Source organism: Pleuronectes platessa, chromosome 10, assembly GCF_947347685.1.
Source record: "Pleuronectes platessa chromosome 10, fPlePla1.1, whole genome shotgun sequence".
Lineage (NCBI taxonomy): Eukaryota > Metazoa > Chordata > Actinopteri > Pleuronectiformes > Pleuronectidae > Pleuronectes > Pleuronectes platessa.
This window is the reverse complement of record NC_070635.1, coordinates 20,399,944-20,413,146: the sequence shown is the minus strand read 5'-3', so window position 1 is coordinate 20,413,146 and position 13,203 is coordinate 20,399,944. Positions and strand designations below refer to the sequence as shown.

General features: G+C 41.3%; 1 protein-coding gene across 1 annotated transcript in view; it reads right to left on the bottom strand.

Moving 5' to 3' along the window:
- The window catches only part of adgrb1a (adhesion G protein-coupled receptor B1a), a 105,986-nt gene that overhangs the window by 48,544 nt on the left and 44,239 nt on the right, over positions 1–13,203 (bottom strand). The window contains exons 13-14 of the mRNA XM_053432781.1: positions 10,930–11,073; positions 4,419–4,494 (exon numbers count right to left, since the gene is read on the bottom strand). Of these exons, the coding sequence (XP_053288756.1) occupies positions 4,419–4,494; positions 10,930–11,073 (220 nt within the window). The remainder of the gene's footprint in view (positions 1–4,418; positions 4,495–10,929; positions 11,074–13,203) is intronic.

Genomic DNA, 13,203 nt, shown 5'->3' with positions numbered 1-13,203 from the left:
TTATGTTGAAAACCACGTGAAGTACTTTATAATTTTGTTTTTACTACTATTATGAAGCTAGCAGATCTGGGGTTGTGTATTTTGTGAACCACATTGCCTGGAGCTATGAAGTAAATGCTCACAATAAACATCAGCCCACAATCACTATGCAGACGTGTTCATATTCAGAAGGTAAAGTCTTTGCAAAATTCGCCTAAGATTGCTAATGAGCAATATTCCGATGTATTGGATGATGACTTTAGATTCTAAACTGCTGATGCTGCGGATAATCATACAACTGCTAATGTATGCTCCACATTACTGATCTGTTTAGTAGATGAAGAATCACCAGTATCATCATGATTCCCTCTTGGGGGATCTCAGTGTTAATTTGTATTGCTATCCATCAAACAGCTGAGAGAATATTTCATTTGAATTAAAAACTGTTAAACACATGGAGGCAAAGAAGGTTCAAATAAATAATAGGATGTACTATGATTGAGGTATTTTAAAGTTAAAGTAAAAATCTTTGAATTGGTTGTGATGCTGGATAACAAGTCAGAAATCAAAAAATGTGTCGCTTTGACTCATCCTTTGGGAAACATGAATGGTTGTAACAAATTTTATCACAATCAATGCAATAGTCATGAAGCCATTTCAGTCAAAACCCACTTCATGGTTCAACTACAGGAGAATCAGTATAAGATTTGCCCGACTGGGACCATGAATACAAGAAAATTCATTGCAATTCATCCACTAACTATGAGCGTCAAGTGGAGAACCAAAATGGTGGACGATGTGGTCCAAAATTGCGAATAAATTCTGAATATTAGGCTGAGGAATAATCGGAGAGCAAACTGTGACATCCATTGAAATAATATCAAATGCAACTGGTCCCATAAGCTTTTAAAAAGCGGGTTGACATTTTAGACATTTTACAGTTTAGAAAAGGTCACACAGCTGCCACCCAATAATACAGCATTTCATCAAATCCACTTTGAACAGTGAAAGGCTATGTTGTGTCTGGTGGGATCAGAACCAGTCATAAGCCATCATTGCTAAGCAAAACATGTAACAGTTTGCTGACTCAGCCATGTCTGGTTGCCGGAATCAGAGCAAACATACATATAATCCAAACTGCTAAGCCCAAAGAAGGATTTTTCTGAAGTGGTCCACATTTCTTTTCAATACCTATATCTTATACCATTTATGGGCATTTTTATTTAACATTCGTCCTTGCTGCTTAGTATGTATTGCAATTTCTGCCTTTTATAGGTACAATCAATCATGTGGAAGGAGACAATCAGTAAAAAGTGAATTGCTGCTGAAAGTACTGACACCGAAAGCTTCCAGTCAGCCCGACATGTTCAACAGCCCATGCTCCGTTTTCCAGCTCCTCTCATCATCACCATATCCTCTATGCACAATCACACCCTCACCATTCCAAAACACAATCAGTCAACTTAAACTTTTGTGTCATCGAGTCTCTTGCCTCAAACTCATCTCATTTTCCTCGAGACGGGACTCAAATGCAGAAAGAGGAGACAAAGATGTAAAGGACCCCCCCCCACACACACACACACACAAAAAAAAATGAAGAAAAATGAACGACAGCGATCAAGACATTCTGAACTAAGTGGGAGTACTGGAGAGAGAGAGAGTGAGTGGCTTTGCTACATTTCCCTGTTCCCATATGCTACCACTTCATTATGTGCTTTAACAACATTATCATAACACAGAGCTTTTTACCACGGCCGTGGATAACAGACTGTTTCTCACAGCAGCCTGCATGTATTCTGTATACACACTCAAAAACACACACACACAGGCACATAAATATATGTAATTACACAGGGCTGCACGTACACTGCTCTACTCACGGAGATAAAAGAAATACACGGGGCCACCCACCAACTGTGCCGCTGTTTCTGCATCTAATCCTTGTTTCCATTTTGCTGTAAACATTCTCTCCAGCACTGATGTAAAATGGCCAGACTGTGCTGTGATGATCCATTAAAAACCTCTGTGTACTAGATCCTGACGCACGGTTCATCGCTTTCAGCAGCAAGTTCCTACATTTTAATTCGAAGCTGGTTCAATAAAGGGATTTGAAAACATTGCGATATTGCATAATCATTGTTGTCAACTGATCTATGTGACTTAAACTCTTTCAACTTATTTTATGTTTTAGTCTTTTAAATATCACAAGTTGTTCTTGTTAGAGTAACTTGGAGTAATTTCATACTGTAAGAGTTTGTACTTTGTACATCCTTAGTGTCTTTTAATCCAACTGGACGAATGCGTATCAAACGAAAAGCTCAATAGAAACCCTCAACTAATGTCGTAGCTGATTTAACTGACTTAACTGATTTAATTTAGCTGCGGGAGATTTTCTGTAAATTTTTCTTGCAAAAGTACAACTTTGGGTTTCTTCCAATCACGCTCATGGTCTTTTGGTAGTTTTCTAAAATAGCAATGGATACAATAAATTGAAACAATGAAAATTTGAACCTGATCAATCCCTTTTTTCCTATTCTGTCTTTGTCTTATTCAGTCCTTTCTTTCCTTAAGTGTCTTTTCTGCAGTAGCTGACCACATGGGCATGTTCCTCTTGAGGAGCAGTTCACTATCTTCAGGTTTATAATGAGGTTTATCAATCTATGGGTCAGTATGGTTGGTTTCTTTGAGTTTATGAATCACCATTCCATCTGTAAACTCCAAATATCGCACTACTTTTGAATGCCCCCACCAACCAGTGCAGTTTATGCCAACATAAGGTCAGATTTCAGTGGTTGGAGGTCCAACCACTTTGACCTTAAACCACTGAAATCGATTCACTTTATCTTTGAGTCCAAGTTGTTTTATCAGACTTAAAGAAATTTCCTCAAGGCATTCCTGAGACATGACGTTCTAGAGACAAATGGATGATTGGATGGACGAATGAACAGACAACCCCAAAAACAGAAACCTCCAGCTACTGCCTGTCGCTGGTACTGAGGCATGAAAATGTAAAATCTCGGTTGTTCACCTTGATCTTAACCATGATCTCTGCCTGACGCTATAGTCTGCCTCATGCATTAATCCTACTGAACCTTCACCGAAGCTGCCATAGATCAAAACACACTAATGATAATGACCGTATTTTTTAAGAGAACACAATTGCACTCAAACTTTTTAACCAGGCTGTTTTGGTTGTTATTGCGTTCATACATCTACCTGTCTGTCTCTACATGTCTGCTTCTCAAGTCTTTTGGCCCTTACTTGTTCTCATTCATGGCACATCAACAATAAGATGGCTGAGTTTGGGAGAGGAATCTGCATGAGTTCAGCATCTGATTCACTCAGTCAGTGGCTCATTACACAGTCAGCACAGACTGCAACTGGCACGGAACCTTCAAGACGTACCTTCCTCTGAGGGACAGGTCACAGGTCACTTCATAGAGGGAGCGAGACAGAGACAGAGACGGGGACAGAGCAGGTGTTGATGTGGATGTTATTCTGCTCTCACCTGAATGTTTTGACTTAACAAAGAAGAGTCTAGTTGTTCACAAATTATATGATATCACGGATAAGCGCAAATCCATAATCAGTGAAAACCCACCACAATCACCTTCTCTGTTCATTGATAAAACAAAAATAATACTACATGTACACTTATTTCTGCCCATTCATTTCAGGGGTGCACAATTTCCCGTGTGAAATTGCCAGTTGCAAGTAGCTTGACCTTAGTTAACCCAGCACACTGCAATTTAATTCCATTCACATGTCTCCTGTTATTTGCATGACACTCCTATTATCATGCAATTAAGACTGACACGTACACTGCTGACCCTTACACCAGCGTATTTCATGGAACTCTGTCCAATTAATGTTCTTTCAGTGTGGACCGAAATTGTTGGATTGAACAACACCCATAGCACACAGCAGCTAACGTGGCGGCCACGATAAGGATATATTGAGACTGTAAAACTAAATTAATCTAGCCATATCATAAAGTACAGCACTATTCAGATGGGACAAGGGTTCCTAGCACCACAAAAACTGGACCAGTCGAAAAGTACAGTTTGGTGTATTTCCAGTGACCACTGAAGTAAAAATGCTGCAATGACCATCACTCAAGATCATCTTTGTAGGAGTGAACTGATGAAGAACATGAAGGGCAGCTGAAAGCTCCATTAAAAAAGCTGGTAAGTAGACCATAAAGTTTTCTTTTATTAAAGCTGTACAATTAAGTATATTTAGCACTATTTATTTTAAATTCTACAAATCACTTCTTATATTCTACTGATCAGCAGCAAAATGTTAAATCCACTTCCTTTACTATGAGGAAGTGTAGTTTGGTTACATTCGTGTTAGCTCTATCATCACATTCCCAGTCTGTGAGCCTGGGTTCACGACCAATCATTCAGTTGAGGTTGCAAAGCAGGCAGCAGTCTTACCTCTGCAGAGTCAGAATACTGCCAAGGTTTCTGTACAGAACGATGCCGGTTACGAATGTTGAGGAGTCGTCCGAATCTGCAGAAGGGAAGAAACAGAGGTACATACACTGAGCACAGATGTCGAAGTCAGGGAAGACAGGAGTGTGTGTGGAGACCTAAATGGTTCAGTGTCTGTCAGTAGAGCGGCCTGCTATACAGGAGAAGGCAGGTCAGCCATGCTGCCTCCACTCCTCCCGCCCCTAGAGCTGCAGCGCTCTTTCCACTGGAGCTGGCCTACATGACTAGTCAGCTATAAACACTGTCTCTCACACTGCTTTAAAGTCACACACACACACAACTGCACACTCACAACTTCATTCAGGCAGGCACTGACAGTAACACAGACAGATATCAAAAGTTAAAAGCAAAGACTTGCTTTTTGAACACATACACACACACACACACACACACACTATAACCATCCGTGCATACACACAGCATTGTTTATCTTTTTCTATCTGATATGACACTGCTAATTTCCATAATAATGTCAGATAGAGGCAGCAGAGCCTGACACTGTCCTCACCCTGGGAGAAAAAAAAGCAATGTTGACAAAATTTCACTTCGGCAGTGAAGCAGTAAAGAAACATGAGCTTGGCTGAAAAGTGTCTGAGCCTCTACACTGAAGTGCTCGTCAAACTATGGTCCAACATCCTCCGAATTTTGTTGTTGTAATTTGTCGTACGAGCCCTGACATCACATTGCTTTTTAAAAACATTTGCATATATATATATAATTAGTCTGTATGTTTGTCTGGTCGATTAATCATCCTGCCAATTTACTAAAATAACCCTTATTAGCCTTATTAAATGTAAAATCCTTATCTTTTCAGTTTGGTTGAAGCACAGGTTTCAGTCCTTTTTCTTTTCTAACAATATTTGTATCAACATAGCTAAACATCACAGGGTTTCCATCCATAAGAAAACCTTATTTAAAATCCCTCTCTTTTCTGGATATGCCAATATTTAATATCATTCTGCTCAAGATAAAGCCTTGGATCAGAACTTTTCTCAAAATCTTGTTCTACATTTCATCTCATGTGATTACATGAAGGATTTTGAAAAAAACACTAATATTAGTGTTGATTTAAAATTCATGGTTAAAGCAGGGATATTCACCATCTTGTCCTACATTCTAAAAAATGACAAACACTATTTCCCATAATCCCTTGACTGTTGTGGGCTGGACATTGGGGCCTGACAAGGCAAATCCATGTCTGTAATAACTGCAGGACAGAGAGGACTGAACCATGTAGATGACTTTAGACAGCTACAGAGATTACAGCTGAAGAGTAGGAAAAACATTACTCCAGAAAGGGGGTTGGTGATTTTTATGTATAAGGACAAAACCAAGTTATGATGGGAAAAAGCTGTATTTATTTTCTTTCTGTGATTACATAGTTGTTATTCTAATTAACTATATAATCTGCATTCTTTGTTATGTGTGGCATAATGTCTAGAATGTGCATGCATCATTTTCTGTGAATCCCTTGTGGTTGTGTAGGCTCTACTACAGTCCACCGTATCAGTGATGGGTTCTGTAACAAAAGTCAGTTACAGAATGGGTAAACAATGATGGTTTAATGATGAAAAAATTATCCAATTAATTGGGTAAAAAATAAGTTGTTTATAACAGCTTAACTGGTCAAACCCACTGGTGCATGGTGTCGCTACAGTCAAGATTGATCGTTCCCAAAGACATAAAAGGCAACAAGAAATTCAGCAAAACACAAATACACTGCTCTGATGGAATTGAAACTACAACTAAACATCATCCCCACATGTTGGACCTGTGAAGACGTGCAGTTGACACAGTGTAGTGAGTAGTTCTCCAGTACTGTCTGACTCAACACTGTGCTGACATTGTGCAACTCAGATTCACATTTTAAGTTTGCGGTATTTGCCCGGGGGCCTTACCCTCGGGTCAGCTAACAATGAGGCTGCCATGGTTACCTGAGTGACACCTGAGCTCATACACATTGACCCAGTTTGGAAGCCCTCCACTGAAGCGGAGATAAGCCAATCATAGAACCTACATTACTGAGAGTAGGACATCTATTGGATGGTATTGATCCATGCAAGTGGCTACAGCCGCCTGCTGCAGTCGGGGGACAACAATGTTCCAGTACGGGAATACATTTGTCAAAATGTGACTGCTGGGTTAGATAGAGGCAGACGCAGGCCTTGGGCGAGGAGAGGCCTTCTCTTTTCGGGCTACAGTGTCAAGGGCAAAATAAAAAAAATAAAAAACATCTTCGGGGCCATCTGAAGACATCCAGCTCTTCTGCTCCAGCACACCACATGGCTGCCTGAGAGAATGCAGCAGTGTGCCAGGCAGCAGGCAGAGGCTGTAGCTCCCAGGCAACAGCTGAGCTCCCGTGGGCATCGGGGGGGCAACCAAGGAGGATATTTGCATGTGTGTATGTGTGTGTGAGGGTGATGAAGTATTATGTATCCTGTTCATCAACCCTTTGGCTGGCCCATCCAATATGCTCAGCCAGACTCAGTCTGTGCCCGATCACAGTAGCCTGCAGGGACTTTAACCAGTGACTCAATAACTTATGTCTGTGTGCGAGAGCTGAAACCGTTTGTAGCCAAGTTTCCATCTATATAGATTAGTTTTTACAAATTATGTGCCGATGATTTGTTTGCATATGTTGGGGTGTGAGTATTAATTTAAGTCATGCAGAAGATTTCCCTACTCGCGCTGCTTCAAATGTAAACTGAAAAGACAAAAGCATGAACTCCGAAACTCATTAGGGCTCAGTCGAATTCCTGCTTCTGTCCAGGCACTCCACTCGCATTGTGTGCACACTGAGAGCTCTCTTCAACCAGTTAACAGTGGGAGCAAGTGGACTAGAAAACTCACTTTAGCAGTGAGTGTGCACTTGCACTTCTCCAATATTACTCCATTACCTCTTAACAGAAGCACGCATTAAGAGCGAGGTAAACACCATACAAATTTAACGTCCATCTCGATGCTTTGTCAGGTCTGATTCTGTTCATACAAATGAAGCTTTGCTGTTTTTTGATCAAGGTAAAGCTTAAAATGAGGAAAATATCCCTTTTGTTTCTAATTTCATTTTATCTGTATTACTACTTGTGAAATGGGAGATTATGTTTTCTGTCCATTTGAAGGGACGTTCTTAGTTATGAGCTAGCACACGATGTAATGCAACATCTGGGGGAGACAGATGTTGAGTGGCATTCAAAAGAAAAAACACATTCTTATTTAATTAACAACACTAGTAATGTTCGAGTCTTGTTGTGTACAGCAGCTAATGTTATCTACACAGCAGCATCAGTTAAATGTGGGCGCACATTAGCTCACATTTAGTTAAAATTCCCTGGAGCAAAGTAAGATTTTGAGTTTTGAGATCAGTCAGTCTGAGCTGAGAACACACAGAAGCTGTGTCCTGGCTCCGCGTCTGCATCATTCACTTCCAGTCTTTAGAGACGGCAAAGGCCAAAGATGTTCTCGTGTACGGAGGATTTCCTGTTTGCATCACCATGTTATCCCACCCATACTGTTGCATCTGTAGCTACTTTGAGCTGCTGCCCTTACTGAAGCTCTGCTGCCCACTGTTAGCATTGTCAGGGGTACACAATGCATTCTGGGATAGGTTATCCTGAAAAGGATCTTCCCACATGATCCTTTGTTGCCCGATGATGGAAGGAAAACAATTGGCGGCCATGTTTATTTGCAATGTTGTGACACCACCAGTCTTCAAATGCAGCCCCTAAGGGACACAGCCCCTGAAATGGGTCAGGTTTAGATTGCTAGCGCGCTGTAGCCTACATCTGTACAGATGTTACCTTGGCTGTGGATGAATAAACACTGATTAAATCAGTGACTGAAAAAAGCTTTACACAACATTTTAGCTCATTATAGATACAAGTAAGAAAAGAAACAGACATATCATAGAAGATATGTGAGTGGTTACCTGCTTGTGGTCTGATTCAGCTCTCAGGCAAGTGTTCTTATGGTGTCATAGAGCATATTTCATTAAAAGGGTCAGTGGTCAAGTGTGCCTGATTTTTTTTGTCAAGTGGCTAATATTCGCACCAGTATGGTTATGGTTTAGATTTTGTATTGCTGTTTTAACCATGATTGTAGGTGATGGTTTTTGTTTGCATGTTTGCACAGTGTAAAGTGGAAGCAAATCGAATTCTGCTCGTACAAAACACTGATTTTCTACTGCACAAAATACATTGTCTCTGTTGTTATGGAGGCCACCACTTCTCCTTTTCATTTGAAAGAAACGGCTTATTTCAGAACATTTCCAGAGATGTGAAAAAGGGCGATCCATCAGTGTAAACAAGACATCACAGAGGCTTTTTAATCTGTGGGAGCGGGTCCAGGCTGTGTGCATAAAGAGGGCTGGCTGCTGGTGTGACATTACCACCGTGGAGACCTATCTCCCAGCTGGGGAGGAAATTGTTTCTAATTGCTCCTGATTGGCTCCTGTTGACTCCTGATTAGGAGTGACAGCCTCATTAGCATGCGAGCAGTACGCTGCTCTCTTTAATGGTGGAAAACATCCCGGCTGACAAATAACCCCACTGCTACTCAAGAACTGGGGCCGTGGCACCTGACTGCCGACAGCGGTGAGGCTCAGCTGGTGCCGTTTGTCACATTTACAACTGGTGGTGCACACGTTTGCCTCCCAAACCATTTTTCAATGATGGTGGAAAGTCCAAGAATGTATTTAGTATGAATGGTTCCTATGTGTTCAACGTAACTGGCGGTTAGCAAATAAATAAATAAATATAAGGTATCTACAGCACTAATCGGCAGTTTTCAGACATGAATTCCGGAGCATTTCGGTAAAATGGGTTCAGACTTTCACACGTGAACAATGCAAAAAGAGATTTTCCACTCCGACACATTCACAACAACTCAGAAGGGAGGGATGACACAAAAGTATGTATAAATTCCACTGCAGAGATCATGTGTTTTTGTTGATACTGGTGTCAGCGCTTATCACCTTAAACTCTCATTGTGCGTGTCTTCTACATGTATGGCACCGCTTTTTCAACCAGAGATATGTAGTCTTTGGCTCTTTCCTGCTCTCACATCGGCTCATTCAGACAATCTAAAGGGTTTTAAGTTGGGGGCTGGCAGGAGAAATCTGGAGAGAGTGAGTCTCTCACTCTGAAATTCTGCGTCTGTATGTCAGGAGATTATCCGGAGTTCCGAGCATGTCTGAAAGCAGCTGGAGTATAATATAGTAATAAACCCCGTCCCCATCGGTGAATTCATTAAGGTCATTATGTACCGAGCCACCAGCCTCCTCAGTCGAGCCTCCACTCATATCACACTGCTGTCATTTAAACGGAGCTGCCCAGTATTATCAGATCTGTTCAGGGAACAACCGAAGCACAAAAGCTACTTTGTCAGCTCTACTGATGAGTAGAGTGGCTTTCAGATACACTCCTGAGGTCTCAGCCCTCACTCCAGTGCAAATTAATACATATGGAATTTGAGTGCGGAGCTCAAAGAAGTTAGAATGGACCAGAAAAGACACCCTGAGTTTAACGACGCTGCATTGTAATACTCAGTGGTGATTAATGAATCAATGACTTAGTCTAAAATCTTAAACAATGATAAGAGCTAATCAGATGTGACTAAAGGCAGAAAGTAATAATTTATTTAGCCCCAATTAACAATATGTTGAAATTGAGGAAATCAGCCAATCCTCACATATATATTTTCACAAGAGCATTATGGCTCTTTAATCATTGTTTTATCTACGACTCGAGTTGTATAATTCCTTATGTCTATAAACAAATAAGTATGTGAATGCTCCTGTTTGTGATTCAGGGCCATCAAGTAGTTATGGCAGATGGGCTTTGTATTAACATTTCATGAAACTTATTCTGTCCTTATTGAAGACAACGTGCCTCTTTTGTTGTTCAGCTGCTTAACAGCGGGCGACGTTAAATCATTTTGTTATCCTGCATTTTTTATTTCTACCATTAGATTAAAACAAGTCTGTGTGCGCTTGTCTAAGCTGATGGCATCACTTTGCAGATCAATGGTTGTAAACACTGTTGTATTCTTAGGCCTGGTGCTAACTAGAGGATTTTCAACCCTTGACTGATTTTTTAAACGTGAGAGATCACAGACATAATTTGCGGCTGTGGCTGAGGGGTAGAGTGGTCGTCCTCCATGACTGCTACCTTCTGAACTTTAGTGTGGAAAACAAGAGTGTGTTGTGTGTGTGACTACAGAATAAAATAAACATGGAGGACAACCGACATCCTGTGTTCTGTGTTGAAGCGAAAAGCAATACAAAAAGGGGAAAAAATGTGGATGAAATAAAGGCGGAGTTGGCTTAAACATTTTGCAGCACTAGCTGGAGGTGAGTTGTATTGTTGTTTTAGTTGTAGGTGTAAAAATACACAGCATCCTGGTGGTGACGCTTACTGATTGTCCTCTACTGTGCAGCCGCCCTATGTTAAGCTCTCACCTGGCTTTCCAGTGGTCAGGATGTTTTTGGAGATGGTGACTCTGTCCTCAGAGCTGCGGGCCCAGTCCACCATGCCCCTCCAGCCCTTCATGGGGAAGTTGATGTCTGCATGGCCCGCCACTGGACGCTTGTGGATGCTCAAAACTGTGGCAGAAAACAACAGAAACTCTTTAATGCATTACAGTTAACATTATTGCTCATCAAGCACTTTATTCGGAATGCCTGTAAATATGCAACTATTCATGCAAATTACCAGCAGTGCAAAAAATCATACAGGTGCTCAGTAAATGGAGCGACTTTTGCGAGCAAGTAAAGCCACGCTCACTCTCCACAAACCTCTATATTACACACTATCCCAGTTTGGCGACCTGTTTAAGCTGCAAATATTTCCTGTCTCTCGCTGTGCTTGTCAATGCCTCTGCTGCCCTGCATTAGTTTTGCTGCCTGTTGATCCACCACCCCAGCATCCACCTGTGTAAGATATTTGCTCATCACTCCACATTGCAATAATGTTGTCTTAACGGGGGAAGGTCGGAGGCAAGACGCCAAACTTTGACTGTTCTGCTGCTGCAATAAAAGTTTCAAATTCGAGTTGTCCAGCTGAATTGCCCTCATCATCATCATCATTGATGGAGGAAAGTGGTGATCTGTGACTGTGGCAGATTGTTGATGCTTTTTGGTTTGAGGGTTTCTGAGAAATCTGAGGCTGCAGTGGGCACTTGGTCACACACACTGGGCAGTTGAAGACTGGATCTCTGTTCAGGCTGCAGATGGTGAGGTCAGAATGTGGCACCAACACCATGAAGCCAGAACTGCCAGTGACAGACCGGGCTGGTGGTGTTGGTGTAATAGTAGGGGAGGGGGAAATGTTTTCTTGCCATGCTTTGGGCCCCTTCAAAGAATGATGGTTTGAATAAATGTCACTGTCTATCCCAGTATGATTGCTGATGATGTTCATAACTTTAAAGCCAGAGTTTAGCATTTTAACGTCTTTTTCCAGCAGGATAATGCTACAAATTAAAAACTAGTTTCAGGAATATGACAGTGACTTCAGTGAATATGTCAATGTCTCCTTTCACCAGATTCTTGATAGGTCTCTAACTGACCCGTTGTTCACTTACTGGAAAGCATAATCAGTGGAGGCTTGCGAGCTAGTGATCACCCATTTGTTCGTGGCACCAAATCACTACAGACTATTCATTTAACCCAATAAATACACATATGTCTTACATTTAACCACAGTGCGATTTGATGGAAAGAAAAACACTTCTTAATGAAATGTTTAGAGCGCAGTATAGGGTAAACCACTGCAGCAGCTTCAGTTCAGTATCACCATTTTCCCAACTTTACAAATGGGTTGGTGTATCTTGCCTTTCGTGCGAGCCCACTCATGCACTCGACACAGTTTGTAATGGTGTAAATATGGACCAAACGTGAAATGAGACATGCTGCAGATCTGAATCCAGTAGAATGCCTTTGGGATGTAGTAGAGGGGGAAATTGGCAGCGTGAAATGTGCAGCTGACAAATGTGCAGCAACGCTGTGATGCAGTCGAGTCAACATGGAGCAGGAATGTGTCCAACATGTTCTGGAATTGATAAAGAGCCGAGGCTGTTTGCAGAGAAAAGGCTCTTTAACACACATTAGTAGGATTACTATGGTGTACATAATAAAGCACTTGTTAAGTGTACGTAATGATCATGTTATATCTATTTACTTAGCTACAAGCTACAATCCACAATTACATAAACATGCATATTTAACTCTTACATGTAAATGTGAAAGATTTGGTCATGCAGGCTCGTTTTGCTATGCAGCCCCTTGTTATGTAGATTATTTGCTCAATATGAGTGAGGTCTAAATATTAAAATCTGAAACCAAGTATATTGTTAATTTTTCCCTTATCTGCGAATAGGATGAGTGCCAAAAGCCCTGAGAACACAATTGTGCGTTTTGGCCTCTTTAAATGGAATTGCACCCCAGCCTGTCCACTCCGCTCTGCATTGGCCAATCAGCCTGATGCTCTCTCTCTGCGAGGGGACAGCTAGCCAATCAACAAAATCCCGACTGTTTGGTGTCCTGTCTCCTAAATGGTTGAACGAGCTCCCCATTGACGTCAGGACAGCAGAAAGTCTACACATCTTCCGCCACAAACAGCTGACTACACCTTGGTTAAGAAGATGATGTCTAATAACCATTGTCAACTCTGGTGTTTCTATAAAAAATAAATAAAAAAGTTTAGTTGCATTTATATATTGTCTTGGATATTTGTTA